This window comes from Coregonus lavaretus (assembly GCF_964263955.1).
Source record: "Coregonus lavaretus genome assembly, chromosome: 15".
Classification (NCBI taxonomy): domain Eukaryota; kingdom Metazoa; phylum Chordata; class Actinopteri; order Salmoniformes; family Salmonidae; genus Coregonus; species Coregonus lavaretus.
The window spans coordinates 21,560,941-21,579,297 of NC_140002.1; the positions used below are offsets into that span (position 1 = coordinate 21,560,941).

General features: G+C 42.7%; 1 protein-coding gene across 1 annotated transcript in view; it reads right to left on the reverse strand.

Moving 5' to 3' along the window:
* The window catches only part of LOC311142682 (vacuolar protein sorting-associated protein 37D-like), a 44,064-nt gene extending 25,948 nt beyond the window's left edge, over window positions 1-18,116 (reverse strand). The window contains exons 1-2 of the mRNA XM_084178336.1: window positions 17,872-18,116; window positions 9,524-9,695 (exon numbers count right to left, since the gene is read on the reverse strand). Coding sequence (XP_084034462.1) covers window positions 9,524-9,695; window positions 17,872-17,994 — 295 coding nt within the window. The 5' untranslated portion in view covers window positions 17,995-18,116. The remainder of the gene's footprint in view (window positions 1-9,523; window positions 9,696-17,871) is intronic.
* Window positions 18,117-18,357: the final 241 nt, after the last annotated feature.

The window sequence follows — 18,357 nt, forward strand, 5'->3', positions numbered from 1 at the left end:
ATAACATGAGAAGAATTCTAAATACAAATCCAGCAAGATAGATTACACCTTCAGGCTAGTTGAAAGGTGGAGGATTTTGTCTCTAGATAACTGCCTACAGTGTGTGCTTTCACAGCTCACCACTATATCACATTTGTTGGGCATTTTTATTTTCTCCTTACAGCAGGCCTACACTGTGTGAGGTAATGGAGGGAAAGCACCTTACATAGGCCATTGCTAACATGTTTAATTACCCCCCTGTCAGATTTAACAGCTCTCGAAAGGGTAATGGGAAGAATATAGTTAAATATGGGTGCAGGCAAAAAAAACATGTTCAGACTACTGAAGGTCTCCTCATGCTGCAGAGATGACTCTCTCTCTCTCACACACACACACACACACACACACACACACACACACACACACACACTGTACAAAACTATGCATACACAATTCCCATTGGAATGTACAATGTTGAGAAAAACTGTTTTCCATTTGTTACATAACTACTATATGTATCATTTGTTACACATAAGTGAGGGCTGTCTTTGTCTAGCTGGCAGTTGTGGTTTGATTCTCAGGGGGATTGAGTACAAAAGCCTGCAAAGGGCCCCATTCTCCCCCCATGTGGTAAGGTCTAGTGTAAGGGGAGTTCAATAGCCTTAATCCAACTTTGATAACTACCCCCACCAACACACATACCAAAATGAAATGGACTTAATTACTGACTCCCACCAGTCACAGTGCAATCTCACACTCTCGCACTAAAGTGTCTGGCTTCCGATCAGTCTGAAGCCGTGGGTGTGTAAGCAGCCATTAAAAGCCTTGCACTTCATGGTCACTCAGAGAAGTGGACTTTGTTTGTCTTGGTGCTTCTTTTCACGTTTGCATGTATAATGACCTGATTCTCTCACCCCCCCTGGCCCTTTATTGTAATGGTTCCAGATGGGTTCTCAAGCCACGCTGAAAGATCTCTAGCTGTGAGTGGGAAGAGCCCACGTTGGAGAGCAGGGGGGCATACTTTTCTGCAGCAGTCCCATTTTGAGTAAATTCAATGTGGGCGGAAGCATCAACCACAGGTTTATTTCTGTGTGTTCTGAAGAGAGGAGGTGACATCAGAAACACATGCCAACTATAGAGAAAAATAAGAAACTCTAAATACATAGATCAGATTTGTGGCCAACTTTCTGTCAGAAGTTATAGCCGAAACTTGTGCAAACAAAATTCACAAATAAGCTTAAGCCTCAGTGCTGACAGTAATTTGAAGCGAGGGGGAGAAATATATCTCAACTTGGAAGTCAATACTACTAATTAGCAATAGTGGGAACAAGCTAAAAAGAAGAGAACGTGAGCTGGTGGTGGGAAGTTGATGTGACGAGTGACAGACAAACAGACCAAGGCTGCCACAGCAACCTTGACCCATCTCTAAGCAAGCTGCATTACGCAATACGCGCATTACGTTGAGCCAGAACACAGCGTAACTCTTCTGCGATTTCTTGCCTCAGGAATTCTTCTTTTTTTCCACCTTTTTCCCTCTCGTCTGGCCAAATGAGAATCAGATGTTTTGTGGAGGAAGGACGGACGGACGGACTCCCACCCATCCTGCTTTGTTGGTGCAGCTGGAGTGTTGGTACAGTACATGTGCCTAGTATGTGTGTGTGTGTGTTTGTGTGTGTGGTGACAGGAAGGTGAACATTCCACCCTCCTTCCATCATTGGACAGCTGCTAAGGCTGTAAAAGGGGATAAAAGGGGAGGAACGATTGGCTTCAAAACATGCCCGTTGTACACAAGGATTAATTTAAATCAGGTGCTTTTGAGATTTCCTAATCTACATAATATGGATAAATTAGTATAAACATCAAAATAGGTGTTCGGCAATTTAACTGATTTAAACATCTGTGGATCTGAGCAGCACCTGCTCTATCACCCATGAGGCTCAGGAAGAGGGGTTTAAGGCTTCCTCTACCGAGCGGCTGCTGCTCTGCTAAAGCATTTAAGAGCTCTAACATACCCCACTGGTGCAGCTCTACTGTCGTCCTGTCAACAGCATGCCTCTGCTAAGCAAAGACAAGGCCCCTTTCCACCCCCAAATCCCCTGACAACTACTCAGTTTCCTGCTGGCATTGATGCGCCCAATCTTTCCCATGACCATTAGCTGGTGAGCTTGCACACAGTTACAGCCGCGAAAACCCAGCCTGAGGGGTGGGCTGCTTGCCTTAAGAGGCTTTTGGAAGCAACCATCTACAATCATGTGAAACTTGCCCTTGTCTTTGAACTACCAGCTAGTGGGAGAGCAGCAGACAAAAGCCTTTCATATAGATTTGCAGCACCACATGGACTGTACAACAGTGGGGAGGGGAGAGGGGTGGGCGGGGTGAAAGTCAAGAAATAATTAATATCTCCTTGTCTGATTTGAATGCTAGAACACTGGCTGAGGCTGTAGGGAAATGCAGGTTGGGAGTGGGATTGAATGGAAGTAGGGTGGGGAGGTGTTGCAATCTCATTCCTATGCTTGTCCTCTTATCTACTGCATAACTTGGTGCACCTGGGAGACTTATAGCTAATCTAGACTTTGTTTTGTGCTCCCCTAAATGTCCATAATCTAAATAATTCATTCGCAGTGCGCTGAGCCCGGGTTGTTGAAGAGCCGAGTGGAGTTCAAACAAAGATGACCGTTTAACCCTTTACACTCGTGGGAATTGGTCTATATGGATAGAGCTAAATTGAAATGTTTCTTACAGAAGAAATATGAAAAACAAAGGGAACAGTTTGGAGATAATGGGGAAATGTATTAGACCAAAGGTGAGTACACAACAGTTCACAATACTGAATCCAAACATTACACTATTGATTTTATGTGCATTTTACATTTACTGTACTTTATGTCGCATTTGAAAATATTCTGGTTACATTCAGTAACATGATAAGAATATTCCTGAAAAATTTGGGGTAGGTGCAACATAAGACAAAACAATTACAAGGGTTTGAGTGAGGGGACTAACTGGTGTCTCCAAGTGTGCACAGTTCCTAAGCAATGTCAATGCTCTCCTAGCTGTGCCGTTGAGGAACTACAGCAAGCACACTTGTAGTCGTTTCATTTGGAACACAACCCGCCATCACACATTTACTGTTGTTTACACAATTTAAAAAACAGTTCATTATAAATCGCAATCTGGGACAGGTAGGCATGATTTGAAAGCTTGTTCTATTGCCAACATGACTAGCTAAGTTATAAAATACGATCTTACAGTGTTAGGCTTTCACAAGGCAAATCAGAGAAACAGATCGTAATTTTGGTGTGCATAGAAAGGAGACATGAGAAATGTTCCCTCTAAGCTGTGCTCCCTGGAACTGCTGCGCATAATAAATATAAATCCGTACAGAGAAGCACGAGATTGAACTTCACTCAACTTTCTAGAGTTTTCCCTGTTAGTTAACACTATCAACATTTCCCTTTACTGTGGGAATTGTGATCGAATCAACACAATATTAGTAACTTTCAATGCAACATACTGAAACAAAATGAACTATGCACGTCATAGTATGCAAAACGAACTATGCAAGAGATTTTGTTGTAGGCAGAACGCATCGGAGTAGGATTCTATTGACAGGCACGACTCAGGCCCATACTCTACACAGACCGGTACGCCATAACCAATCAGAGCTGCAGTTGGCCTATCTACAAATAGACCTTGCCATATATGGATCTGTGCCATTCACGTTGAGCTGGACTGTTTTTACAGCATGAGCGGTCATGAGTAGATGCACTTGTTTTGAGATCAAAGCGAGAGCTACATGTAGCTAAGTGTGCACATTTGTACATTTGTTCATATCCTTTGTTAGTTAGTGAGTTATTAGCCCAGTTATAGATCATTTGTAGTCAGCAATGGAGGCGTGATTGCTTCCTACAAAAGCACAAAACATGTGCATTTCTAGACATCTTTGAAAAGCAAGTCAGGTAAAGAGCTTTTTTGTCTTAAAGGGGCAGTGTTGTATTTTGAGACAGGCTTGAATAAGCTAAGTAGCTAATAGGCAGAGGGTAGCATAATTTGTCTGATTCTCTATAATAATGGTATGGGAATAATGATGCATTTTATTTTGTAAAGTGGTTTCTTGCATCAAACAACACAACAACATTTTCAGTCACCTCCTTGTCTGAAGGACAAGTGGATAAACAAGTTAATGTCAAGCTCTGCATGTTTTTTTCAAAAGTCTCATGGAATGTAGGCCTACATTGAACACCACACATTGGCTGCTACTGTAGGCTGAACGATAGAACAGCTTTTTCCATGTTAAAATGTTATGGGATGCATTTTCTCCATTGTTTTTATTGGTAGGCCACTCTTGTAGTCCTACATTATGATCAAATAGCCACAGTAGCCTACTTAAAACTGTAATTTAAAGCGGGTACAGCCTCAGTGTCCACAGTAAACGCGTCCTGGAAGTTGCACAGAATTTTCACAACATTCAACTTTGCGCTCAGCAGACCTGAAATTTGCTCAGTGACAACATTTTTTTGAGGGAACATTGGTCATGAATGCATTCAGGTGCGTGTGACGCGCTTCACAATAAACAAACATAGGCTCATTCTGATCAGAACAACCCAGGGTATGATGCCATGTAATCTTGTAACTGTACATCAAACATAGTGGTCATAAACGTTGACACTGTATATGACAAACCCTCACAAACTTTTACAGATGCACAATTGAGAGCATCTTGTCGGGCTGTATAACCGCCTGGTACGGCAACTGCTCCACCCGCAACCGGAAGGCTCTCCAGAGGGTGGTGCAGTCTGCACAACGCATTACCAGGGGCAAACTACCCGCCCTTCAGGACACCTACAGCACCCGATGTCACAGGGAGGCCAAAAAGATCATCAAGGACATCACCACCCAAGCCACTGCCTGTTCACCTCGCTATCATCCAGAAGGCGAAGTCAGTACAGGTGCTTCAAAGCTGGGACCGAGAGACTGAAAAACAGCTTCTATCTCAAGGCCATCAGACTGTTAAGCAGCCATCACTAGCACATTAGAGGCTGCTGCCTATAGACATAGACTAGAAATCACTGGCCACAAATGTAACACTAGCCACTTTAATAAGGTTTACATATCTTGCATTACTCATCTCATACACTGCTCAAAAAAATAAAGGGAACACTTAAACAACACAATGTAACTCCAAGTCAATCACACTTCTGTGAAATCAAACTGTCCACTTAGGAAGCAACACTGATTGACAATAAATTCCACATGCTGTTGTGCAAATGGAATAGACAACAGGTGGAAATTATAGGCAATTAGCAAGACACCCCCAATAAAGGACTGGTTTTGCAGGTGGTGACCACAGACCACTTCTCAGTTCCTATGCTTCCTGGCTGATGTTTTGGTCACTTTTGAATGCTGGCGGTGCTTTCACTCTAGTGGTAGCATGAGACGGAGTCTACAACCCACACAAGTGGCTCAGGTAGTGCAGCTCATCCAGGATGGCACATCAATGCGAGCTGTGGCAAGAAGGTTTGCTGTGTCTGTCAGCGTAGTGTCCAGAGCATGGAGGCGCTACCAGGAGACAGGCCAGTACATCAAGAGACGTGGAGGAGGCCGTAGGAGGGCAACAACCCAGCAGCAGGACTGCTACCTCCGCCTTTGTGCAAGGAGGAGCAGGAGGAGCACTGCCAGAGCCCTGCAAAATGACCTCCAGCAGGCCACAAATGTGCATGTGTCTGCTCAAACGGTCAGAAACAGACTCCATGAGGGTGGTATGAGGGCCCGACGTCCACAGGTGGGGGTTGTGCTTACAGCCCAACACCGTGCAGGACGTTTGGCATTTGCCAGAGAACACCAAGATTGGCAAATTCGCCACTGGCGCCCTGTGCTCTTCACAGATGAAAGCAGGTTCACATTGAGCACGTGACAGACGTGACAGAGTCTGGAGACGCCGTGGAGAACGTTCTGCTGCCTGCAACATCCTCCAGCATGACCGGTTTGGCGGTGGGTCAGTCATGGTGTTGGGTGGCATTTCTTTGGGGGGCCCTCCATGTGCTCGCCAGAGGTAGCCTGACTGCCATTAGGTACCGAGATGAGATCCTCAGACCCCTTGTGAGACCATATGCTGGTGCGGTTGGCCCTGGGTTCCTCCTAATGCAAGACAATGCTAGACCTCATGTGGCTGGAGTGTGTCAGCAGTTCCTGCAAGAGGAAGCCATTGATGCTATGGACTGGCCCGCCCGTTCCCCAGACCTGAATCCAATTGAGCACATCTGGGACATCATGTCTCGCTCCATCCACCAACGCCACATTGCACCATAGACTGTCCAGGAGTTGGCGGATGCTTTAGTCCAGGTCTGGGAGGAGATCCCTCAGGAGACCATCCGCCACCTCATCAGGAGCATGCCCAGGCGTTGTAGGGAGGTCATACAGGCACGTGGAGGCCACACACACTACTGAGCCTCATTTTGACTTGTTTTAAGGACATTATATCAAAGTTGGATCAGCCTGTAGTGTGGTTTTCCACTTTAATTTTGAGGGTGACTCCAAATCCAGACCTCCATGGGTTGATACATTTGATTTCCATTGATAATTTTTGTGTGATTTTGTTGTCAGCACATTCAACTATGTAAAGAAAAAAGTATTTAATAAGATTATTTCATTCATTCAGATCTAGGATGTGTTATTTTAGTGTTCCCTTAATTTTTTTGAGCAGTGTATGTATATACTGTATTCTATACTATTCTACTGTATCTTAGTCACTTTAATAATGTTTACCTTACCTGCATTACTCATCTCATATGTATATACTGTATTCTATACTATTCTACTGAATCGTAATCCATGCCGCTCTGACATCGCTCGTCCATATACAGTTGAAGTCGGAAGTTTACATACACTTAGGTTGGAGTCATTAAAACTCGTTTTTCAACCACTCCACAAATTTCTTGTTAACAAACTATCATTTTGGCAAGTTGGTTAGGACATCTACTTTGTGCATGACACAAGTAATTTTTCCAACAATTGTTTACAGACAGATTATTTCAATTATAATTCACTGTATCACAATTCCAGTGGTTCAGAAGTTTACATACACTAAGTTGACTGTGCCTTTAAACAGCTTGGATAATTCCAGAAAATGATGTCATGGCTTTAGAAGCTTCTGATAGGCTAATTGACATCATTTGAGTCAATTGGAGGTGTACCAGTGGATGTATTTCAAGGCCTACCTTCAAACTCAGTGCCTTTGCTTGACATCATGGGAAAATCAAAAGAAATCAGCCAAGACCTCAGAAAAAAATTGTAGACCTCCACAAGTCTGGTTCATCCTTGGGAGCAATTTCCAAAAGCCTGAAAGTACCACGTTCATCTGTACAAACAATAGTACGCAAGTATAACACCATGGGACCACGCAGCCGTCATACCGCTCAGGAAGGAGACGCGTTCTGTCTCCTAGAGATGAACGTACTTTGGTGCGAAAAGTGCAAATCAATCCCAGAACAACAGCAAAGGACCTTGTGAAGATGCTGGAGGAAACAGGTACAAAAGTATCTATATCAACAGTAAAACGAGTCCTATATCGACATAACCTGAAAGGCCGCTCAGCAAGGAAGAAGCCACTGCTCCAAAACCGCCATAAAAAAGCCAGACTACGGTTTGCAACTGCACATTGGGACAAAGATCGTACTTTTTGGAGAAATGTCCTCTGGTCTGATGAAACAAAAATAGAACTGTTTGGCCATAATGACCATCGTTATGTTTGGAGGGAAAAGGGGATTGCTTGCAAGCCCAAGAACACCATCCCAACCGTGAAGCACGGGGGTGGCAGCATCATGCTGTGGGGGTGCTTTGCTGCAGGAGGGACTGGTGCACTTCACAAAATAGATGGCATCATGAGGAAGGAAAATTATGTGGATATATTGAAGCAACATCTCAAGACATCAGTCAGGAAGTTAAAGCTTGGTCGCAAATGGGTCTTCCAAATGGACAATGACCCTAAGCATACTTCCAAAGTTGTGCCAAAATGGCTTAAGGACAACAAAGTAAAGGTATTGGAGTGGCTATCACAAAGCCTTGACCTCAATCCTATAGAAAATGTGTGGGCAGAACTGAAAAAGCGTGTGCGAGCAAGGAGGCCTACAAACCTGACTCAGTTACACCAGCTCTGTCAGGAAGAAAGGGCCAAAATTCACCCAACTTATTGTGGGAAGCTTGTGGAAGGCTACCCGAAACATTTCTAAAGTTCTCCAATTACCGGGAGGGATGGGGCCATCTTCTTGTCGCGTGCAGTTCTGTCAGTCAAAACCCATACAGCGCTGTGAAGTGCAGACGCAGATCTCTGACGTCATGTATAGCATGTTACTGTACAGCCACTATGTTCCAATTTAGGCGCTTATTAGTGCCCAAATCTGCCATTTTCAACCCAGTGTAAAGGGCTACGATAAGAAAGCAAGACTGACGTTTTCTCTCTCAAGTCTCAGCAGGACTGCTCCAATAAGGGGCCCCTTTGTCTCAGAAAACACGAGGTAAGGCAATGAGGGCCACCGTGGACTAAACAATACAATTACTCAGCCCGAGGACGTTAGAGTGATGGCGCTCCTTTGGGTGCTGAGGTTTCTGCCTAGTTTACTTTGGCCTTGTGGGTAGCTCAGCAAGTTGCATGAACAGTACCATATGAAAAAGCATTTTATTCTGTATTCTGTTTATTTATTTGTCTGTTTAAATATCATATTCTTTGGTTCAGCGAGTCAAAGATGACCCTGAGATGTGCGACTCTGTCTGACCATGAGAAAACAGTCTGTTTCTTACACTGCCAAGAAGGAAACCAGGAGAAACACAATATTCAGTCCTTTTGGCCAAATGAAAAAAAAACTATAACAACAGCTCCCTTAGCAGAGGAGCGACCCTGTTCACTGTTTGGGAAATTAAACAGGCTCATGTGGAGCAGGAGTCCTATTTCATACATGCTCCAGTGGTAATTCTTGGCTAGTGTTGAAAGTGGGGTGGAACAGCAAGGTGGGAACCCCTTTGCCTGAGCTCACCCATGGGAACACGATCGCTCTGCAAGACCCCCACCTCCGCCCCTCACACCCATGAGGGGGACGGGAGGGGAGGGGGGTGGACCAGGTCCAGGGTTTGGATCCCAACAATACCAGCAGATTTCACCCGCCAACCTGTCAAATGTAATAACAATTCACATGAGGTCGCAACACTGGTCTCATAAATGAAACAGCTGACATTAGGGCGTTGTTATGGAACTATGATGTGTTTCCACAGACACAAAGGCACACACCCTGGGATTATTTACATGTTATTAATAAACCATTGTAGATTTTGCGGCTTACCTCAAAAATAGTCTGCTACAACAGCTCATCAAAACCTCATTCCCTGGTCTATGATCACGCCGCACACACGCCGCACACAGACAATATATTTCCATACATTATTTTTATATTCTTAATCCTGACTCATGGCTGACAGCAATATTCCATGTACACCCAGAAACAGAGACAGTCTTCTTTTCCCCTTTGCCTCTCTTGGGCACATGTAGACTCACCGAGCCGGCTCTGTTTTTCCCGGCAGGCGGTTGCCAGATTGGTCAGATCCCAGTATTTCTCAGCCAGCTGGAGTTTGCCGTTGTTGAGGCGGGGTCGCCAGGCGAGGCTCTCCTCGGCCAAGCTCCGGTTGGAGGTCAGCAGTATCTCTCTGTCCACCTGCAGCTCCTGAAACTGGAGACAGGCATGGAGTCAGAACCCTGAGAATGTACAGCTCAGCACACACAAATAAAAGGTCAATGGATTAACTGAAACAATAGCAGACTGTGATGGTGAGCTGCCATGTTTAAAATAGTATTCCAGTAATACAGGTGTACGTGTATCAACCTACTTATAGCATCTTGATAAACAGGAGTTGGCATAACAGTTGGAAATGTACATATTTATGATGTTTAAAAATCTGTTCAACTGAGCCTTCCCAGAATTCATAGTTAAATAAAACAAATTGTCAAGCAACAATAGATCTTCAAGGTTAACCTCACTCTGCAGGAAATGCTCTACACACTGAGTTTGAAATGTATTGAGCTGGAAAATGTTTTCTCATAGGGTTTGAGCAGAGAAAGCAACAGCAAAGGGGTTAGTCAATATGGAAAGTATGAAACTGTGAGAAACAGCAGGGTCATTGAGGGCCAGAAACACAGGAAGGAACAAGGGCGTACTATATATACATGAACGTTTGACGGTGAGTTACTTAAGAACAAAACCTGTTCCAAGGTGTGAACCTCAGCTAGTAGGTCTATGCTAAATATTGAATCTATCAAAGGACTTTCCCAGCCAGGCTTAATAAAACTGAGGGCACTTGATACTAAGAACATCTCAGCCAGTGACAAATCTAATTTCATGTGACGGTTAAGTCAAGATGTGTTAAACAAGATCAATAAAAGTTGGTGTTAAAAAAATAATTGATATGCCACATTCCCAAACCAATGTGACTTTCCACCTCTGGCAAATAGCGGACTTTGAATTCCTGGTCAAGAGCCTTGCTCATGTTACACATGGACCGCATGACTACGCTTGTGGCTTTGGCATACACACTGGGAGGATTCAGTTGATGACTTGGCACTAGTGAAGTAACATTTTGCTTACTTCACATATCAACCATTTAAAGTTGTGCAAAAACCAAACTCAAGACTAAAGTCAGGCTACTGCTTACACTTTCAAGAATCTTCATACCACAGGCAAGAAAATGCATATATGTACAGTAATTAATAGTGACAGTTCCACAGACTAACGCCTCGATCAAACCGACAGCATCATTGCATCAATACTGCGTAATAAATTATTCAGTCAAACTTTTTTCATTATGCAATCCAACATTTTTGTGGCTATACAGTACCAGTCAAAAGTCTAGACACACCTACTCATTCCAGGGTTTTTCTTAATTTTTTACTATTTTCTACATTGTAGATTAATAGTGAAGACATCAAAACTATGAAATAACACATATGGAATCATGTAGTAATCAAAAAAGTGTTAAACAATTCAAAATATATTTTAGATTGTAGATTCTTCAAAGTAGCCACCCTTTGCCTTGATGACAGCTTTGCACACTCTTGGCATTCTCTCAACCAGCTTCATGAGGTAGTTACCTGGAATGCATTTCAATTAACAGGTGTGCCTTGTTAAAAGTTATTTTGTGGAATTTCTTTCCTTCTTAATGCATTTGAGCCAATCAGTTGTGTTGTGACAAGGTAGGGGGGTATACAGAAGATAGCCCTATTTGGTAAAAGACCAAGTCCATATTATGGCAAGAACAGCTCAAATAAGCAAAAAGAAATGACAGTCCATCATTACTTCAAGACATGAAGGTCAGTCAATTCGGAAAATTTCAAGAACTTTGAAAGTTTCTTCAAGTGCAGTCGCAAAAACCATCAACAATCACCCGACCTCAACCCAATTGAGATGGTTTGGGATGAGTTGGACCGCAGAGTGAAGGAAAAGCAGCCAACAAGTGCTCAGCATATGTGGGAACTCCTTCAAGACGGTTGGAAAAGCATTCCCCATGAAGCTGGTTGAGAGAATGCCAAGAGTGTGCAAAGCTGTCATCAAGGCAAAGGGTGGCTATTTGAAGAATCTCAAATATATTTTGATTTGTTTAACACTTTTTTGGTTACTACATGATTCCATATGTGTTATTTCATAGTTTTGATGTCTTCACTATTATTCTACAATGTAGAAAATAGTAAAAATAAGAAAAAAGTTCAACATTTACCATTTGCTACTATTTCTGTCAAGTCTACGCATACAATTTGTTGCATACGTTGGAAAAATCCAGCGTATGCACCACACAGAACGCACTGCAACTGCCTCTGCAATGCTGCAAGGCAAACTCCATTGGAAATGTATGTACTTCTGGTGCTGTCGGTCTGATCAAGGCGAAAGGCTTCAATTATACAAAAACCTGTTTTGCATTTAAGTAAGTGTCCATATATGGCAATAATCCTCAAACTGAAGTACAATTAGAATATGTATTGAGAAGTATTCCATTTAAAGGGCCAGCCCCAGCGGTCCAGTGGTCAGGACTAATGGTGTGTCCAGTGGCTTTTTTGCTATGCATCACTGTGGACCCAATGAGAAAAACACAGTCGCATGATGAAGTGATTCTGTGGCTTGTCATCGGTAGCTCCATCCATCTTGTTCCTAAAATGACACAAAAAGCTCCTTCAAGACCACTCCAATAGCCACCAGCGAACTTAAGCTATGGAGCTCGAGGAATTCCAACCAATGTCCTCATGGAAGACATTTGCATAGCACAGACAGGATTGTAAACCACAACCCCCACTGTTAACTCCAATTGTCTGAGGTCAAAAGTGTGGAGGCTTTTATTGAGATTCGCTATTCTGCCTGAAGTAAAATTATGAATTCGGAGAGGTTATTTAGCTGCCAATTCCACTGTTTAAAAACTCAGGGATATTGTTAACTCTGGCTGAGCTCACAAAAGCATACCGAGGATTAATGGTTTATTTTGTTAAATGAATATGAGATTTTTGCCTCACTTAATACTCTGCTTTATGACCAAAATCCAGTTTGGCTGTCCTCATGGGGCATGCCTCCACTTTAAATGAATTTGCTTACATGAATGTGAGACTTTATGTTCATTGCATCAAGAACAAACACACAACAAAGTGGGTCTGTTGAAAGTGCTTTAGACTGAAAAAGAGCCAAGGAAGAAGAGCTTCTCAGTGTCACCAGAAAGTGGGATTAAGGGAGGTCAAATTCATGAGACAGAGAGGGCGTACTGTTGCAGAGTGGCCAAAGGGAATTAGGAGGGAGGATTATTATCTACAGCTTTTATTGGCATGTTTCCCAAGTTACTGAGTCACAATCACTGATAGTGATCTTTGTCATTGATGCAGCTGGGTAGCATTGAGTTTTCTTGCAGCTTGAATTATGGTTTTGAAATGCTCAGTCAATGGCTCCTCAAGTGGTTTCTTTCGACTTCAGAGTTTCCGTATAACCCTCACTTCATCGACTGAAACCACATGAGTTTCTTGCAACAGGAATCCGAAGCGAATGCCACCCCCCAACCAGAGAAAGTCAGAAACCACTGATCCAATCATAGTGGTCTCCAAGCAAAGGTGCCTTGTATGCCTCACACCTCGCAAAATGGAGGGGAATATAAAGTCTTCTTCAGATTAAATGTTTCCATTCCTGCAAGCTGAAACTGCAGAGCAAGATGCTAGATAAGACTTCTTCTCTAATTGAAGCCAGTTATATGTACAGGGAATGAGAGAACATTTCAAACTGCCCACCTTATCTGAGAAGACTTCTGGCTCAGGGTGATAATCAATTGCTAATTAAAAGCTTAACTCGGCAGTCAGCATGAAGAAGGCTGTTTCTAACTTTGGCCAACTTCAAAACTATGTCATCGCTCCCGGGAATCCAGTTCAGTGAAAAGTGTCTGGCTGGACATATCAGGCTTTTTTACAAACCCTGCACTGTAATAATCAAAGAAGCTTTGCGGGTCCAAAATACATGTATTTCCCCTTCGATACTTAAACCCCTAGTCGTCTCAGACTTTGAGGTTGAAGAAGCACTTTGAAAAAAGTATTTCATTTAGCTATGATGGGCTGAAAAGGGAGGGGAGTGTGGAATGTACCAGCAAGTCTTTAATCTGTGTTCTTTAAAATTATGAATCAAATGGAGGAAAATAACAAAAAGTCTTAGGGACTTTTTTAACAAGGGCTCCCATTCTCAAATGAATGAAGGGGCCTTCTCAGAACTGCTTAAGACCTAGCCCTCTCCCTCAGCATCATCGAGAGGCTTGGGTATGTAAGGACATGCAGATGTTTCAGACCACTAACTGACTGACTGTATACACAAATGAGAAGTATGTCTGATTGTTACAATGACTAAAAATCCCCTGTGGAGGATGTACTGTACAACATGATAAATGCATAATCTGATGAAGTAGTGACGGCTTGAAATATGATTTCAGTCACAACCCACTGGGCACAGACGTCAGTTAAACGTCTAGTTTTGATTTAAATTTGGTTGAGTTGTCAACTAATGTGAATTTTAATTTAACGTGAAATCAAAACAAAAAAAAATCACCATGTCATTGGATTTAGGTTAAAAGTTGGGTAAACAAAACACAATGCCCTTATGTTGATGACGTTTTGCAAATCCAATCAGTTTTCCACATTGATTCAATGTCATCACATTTATTTTTGGGGTTGAAAAGACATGGAAACAACGTTGATTCAACCAGTTTTTGCCCAGTAGGAAGCCGCAGGAAATAAAAGACTGTGGCTTCAATTGGATCATGGCTCTGGACATCACAGCTGCATATGTGATCTCGTTTCAGACAGCTCTCTGGGATTACCTTGACGAAGGGACATCTGATGCTGAGAGGTTAGAATTCTACCCCAAGAAACATCTCATCTGCCGTTTTACTGCCGGTTAGGTGACACTTTTCAAAGCAACCAATGATGGTGGACACTGACATGTTGACATGAAAGTCATCAGTAAAAATGTGTGACTTATTCCACAGATGTTACCCAAGATACTGTGCAAACACTTTTCCCTGGAACTGTTTCTTGACCAACTTTTCTTTGTCAGGTCAAGATTTAGTTTATGTAGATCATCTGGTGGGGTGATCAATTATTTCCATACCTTTTCATTTGACGACTTAATCTAAACAAGAATATGCCCTACAGGTTACATTATACATTTTTCTGGATTACTTGTTGATTGCTTTTAAGAATATTGTAACTTTAAAATGTGTTGAAATTAAACTGTATAAGCATGAAAAAGCTTTTAAAACACGTTTTTAGCTTGTGTGTGTTTGCTTTGAGGTTGGATTTCCTTGCTGTGTTACAAATGCTCCAAATGTAGTGTATTTGCTTCTAGTATTCCACTTCTGTATTCATTTTAAATGAGAATGAAATATTTAAACACTCATTCCATGTAGTAAAATAATCTGAATGTTAACGTTTAGTCTAGTTATTAATTGTAGGTTAATGGAGTATATTTGCCATTCCCAAATGCATTCGAACTTTCTAAACTGAGCCCCTCTAGTTTTCGTATCTAGGCCAATATTCTGTCTCTTAGGCTTGTCACACCTCTTTGTGCATACTTCATTCTTGTCATCGGAGCAGCTTGAAATGTCTGCATTGTCACGTCACAGCAGGCAAGATGGCATAGTCTATAGGGTATTAAACTACTTCTATGACACCACACTGTGTGGCCCGCACGCAATTTAGAGAGACCACAAATCTTAGCAGCCCATTTGAAAGTGCTCTAAAGATTCTATCAGTGTCTAACAGTTCCTGTGATTTTGCTAAAGTGTGATTTAGCTCCAAGTGTTTTTCAATAGTCTCCCTCAACACTGGGCTACTTCAGTCCATCCACAAGTGTCTTACACTTGTGGTTTGTATAATGATCATTTGCAAGGCAATCAGAGCCCCAGGTTCTGTGGAATCCGGAGCATTTGGCCCAGAGTCAAAATAAGCACTGTGTACACAAAGACACTGCAGCTCCACTGTTCTCCCTTGAATTTCCTGACTACAAGGACACTGTACTGCTCATTTTACTCTAAATCCCTGTCATCCATGGCTATTCATAATCGCCAGCGTTTTTCCCTAAACAGGAATAGCAACAGACCTTCCATTTCCTGCTGTGGCTGCTCCTACCCCTGTTTAGCAAGCGGGAGGTCCAGGAGTCCCTGGTTCTGTGTGCTTGTGATGATGCACTGGTTGTAAAGCAAACATTTTACATTTACATTTTAGTCATTTAGCAGACGCTCTTATCCAGAGCGACTTACAGTTAGTGAATACATATTTTTTTATACTGGCCCCCCGTGGGAATCGAACCCACAACCCTGGCATTGCAAACGCCATGCTCTATCAACGCTACATCCCTGCCGGCCATTCCCTCCCCTACCCTGGACGACGCTGGGCCAATTGTGCGCCGCCCCATTGGTCTCCCGGTTGCGGCCGGCTACAGCAGAGCCTGGATTCGAACCAGGATCTCTAGTGGCACAGTTAGCACTGCGATGCAGTGCCTTAGACCACTGCGCCACTCAGTCAACCACCTGACAGTGTTTGCCGTCACTGACAAACAACACTTGAAGGGCACTTTGGATTTGGAAAGAAGTACAATGTTGTTTGAACTTCTCGAGTTGAAAATGTACTGTTGTGGCAGTTTCTGTGGGTCAATATGTGAAGATACATGAACTGGAAATACAATAAAAATTGATGTGAACCTAGTACAAAATATAATTGTTTGACATTTGATATTGGGAAATATATTATACAAACATGACAACTGTGTTATGATTTAATATGCTCATTTTCCATCAAGTCTGTACAACCTGCAAGAATTTACCAGTTAGATTTGTCTTGGGGGAAAAGGGCTTGAGTGTTGCTCTTCTCCTTCACTGCCATTTGTGGTAAGCTGAGGTGCTCAGGGACTGAGTGTCTTCAAATGGAGCAGTGACAGTGTCCAGATGACTGTAATTAAATTTTCCCAGTTAGTGCTTACTACCCCATGTCAAATCCCATGGAGCCAGTAGAGGATAGCAATTATGCCAGTCAGGAGGCTGAGAACATTCTCCAGAGGGAGCTAGCCAGTAGCTAGTGAGATATGGGCTCTACACAAGCATCCATCTTATTGTGCCATTAATGACCCTTTCAGGGTGGTTGCCCTTGGAGACCCCAAAGCGTTAATGAATTGGAGCGCTGCTCACCAGTGGATCATAGGGGCTGTGGACCCAGCCGCCACAATGAGTTCAACTACCACTACCACATGCTCACATGTCAGTCAACCATGCATATGGGGGCTTTATTAAACTAACAATGGCAACTGCAGGAAGGACACTGGGAGGGGGGCACACCCAGACACCCTACTGATGTTTAGTTACACAAAGTGTAAATGAGAATTGTGTGTGTGTGTGTGAATGTCTTAACTAACCTACAGTATCATATTGCCTGGCTTATTACTGGCATGTAACACTTTATAAATGTATGTTCGGTCAAATGTCTTGGTCAAGTCGAATGCAGCTGCTACTACAACCATTACTGAAATCCCTACCATGGCTCTAGATAAGTAATTCTGATCCAGTCCCTTGGGAGAATTCCATGGCCTCTCTCAGTGAGATGCAACCACTTTGGAAACATCTCTCATTCCCTGCAGCAGTGAGGCAGGTTTCAAATGTCATGTCTTGATCTGAATTGGACACATGCGAGTAACGATTTTCTCTCTGTCCAAGAATGAATGCCAAACCTGATGAGTTCAAGCAGAGGGCTATGTACCATGAATCACAATGTTTTGAACTGTGCAAGACAAATAGGACAAGAACAAACTGCCCTAGTAATTTAACATTACGTTTAGGAATAGATGTTCTAGTGAGGAATAAGACAGAAAGACAGAAAGAGGTGCATTTGCGCGACAGAGAGACCGATTATATGTTTTCAAAGGAACCTTTTAGTGCCTTTATAGCATTTTGAAAAGGTTGATCCTGTTGCTCACTGAACATGTCCTGTATGGCAAGCAGGAATTCCCTGTTAAGGTTGATTGGTATGGAAAACCATTCTGTAAAAAACGAATGGAATATGAACGAAGCTTTTCCCATTGGAAGCCACGCACAATAATGCAGAGAGCCATAGTAGGATACTAAAGCGGCTCATGCATGGCCTATAGCCTACATGATGTGCCATAGGATGAGGCATCAAAGCAATTATTTCGCGCTCTATAGAAATCAGCAGAGAACATAATGTAGAGACCTAATTGAGTTTGAATGTAGCCTAATAGTATGGAAAATTAAATATCAACCACATGTAACTGACAGATAAATTTAGCAAAACTGTGTGGTTTTATTCGATAGTTGCCACATTGTAGAACCAAATACCTTCTCATTGAGTCGGACGATCTGGTCCATTTTTTCTTCATCTTGTAAAAGCTCCTGCAATTCATTGGTGTTTAGAGCCCTATACCCGTCTGGGATAGAGTTCGTGTCCTTAAAATTGGACATTGTATTCCTTCACACGCAGTTCAGACGACTTCGTTTGCATGCCCATTTGGTTCCATTTCGTTCGCATTGAATAGCACAGCCACAAGCGCGTGTTGTGTTGAAGCAGACCGCGTAGTGAGAATGGAACGTTTCTGTTGGCGGAGACAATACAAGATGCAGCGACACATACTTACCACGTTTGCAGCTAATGTAATGCCACTGACAACCACAGGAAGGCACGGTCGTTTATAAGCAAAGGTTATAAACAGTAAGAAACCTCTGCCACGATTTTGTTTGGAAGTATTTTATTATTGCCTGCTGAAGTCCTGTATTTCCTAAATACCCCAAAATGAGTAAAAAATTAAAAATAAAGAATATGTATGA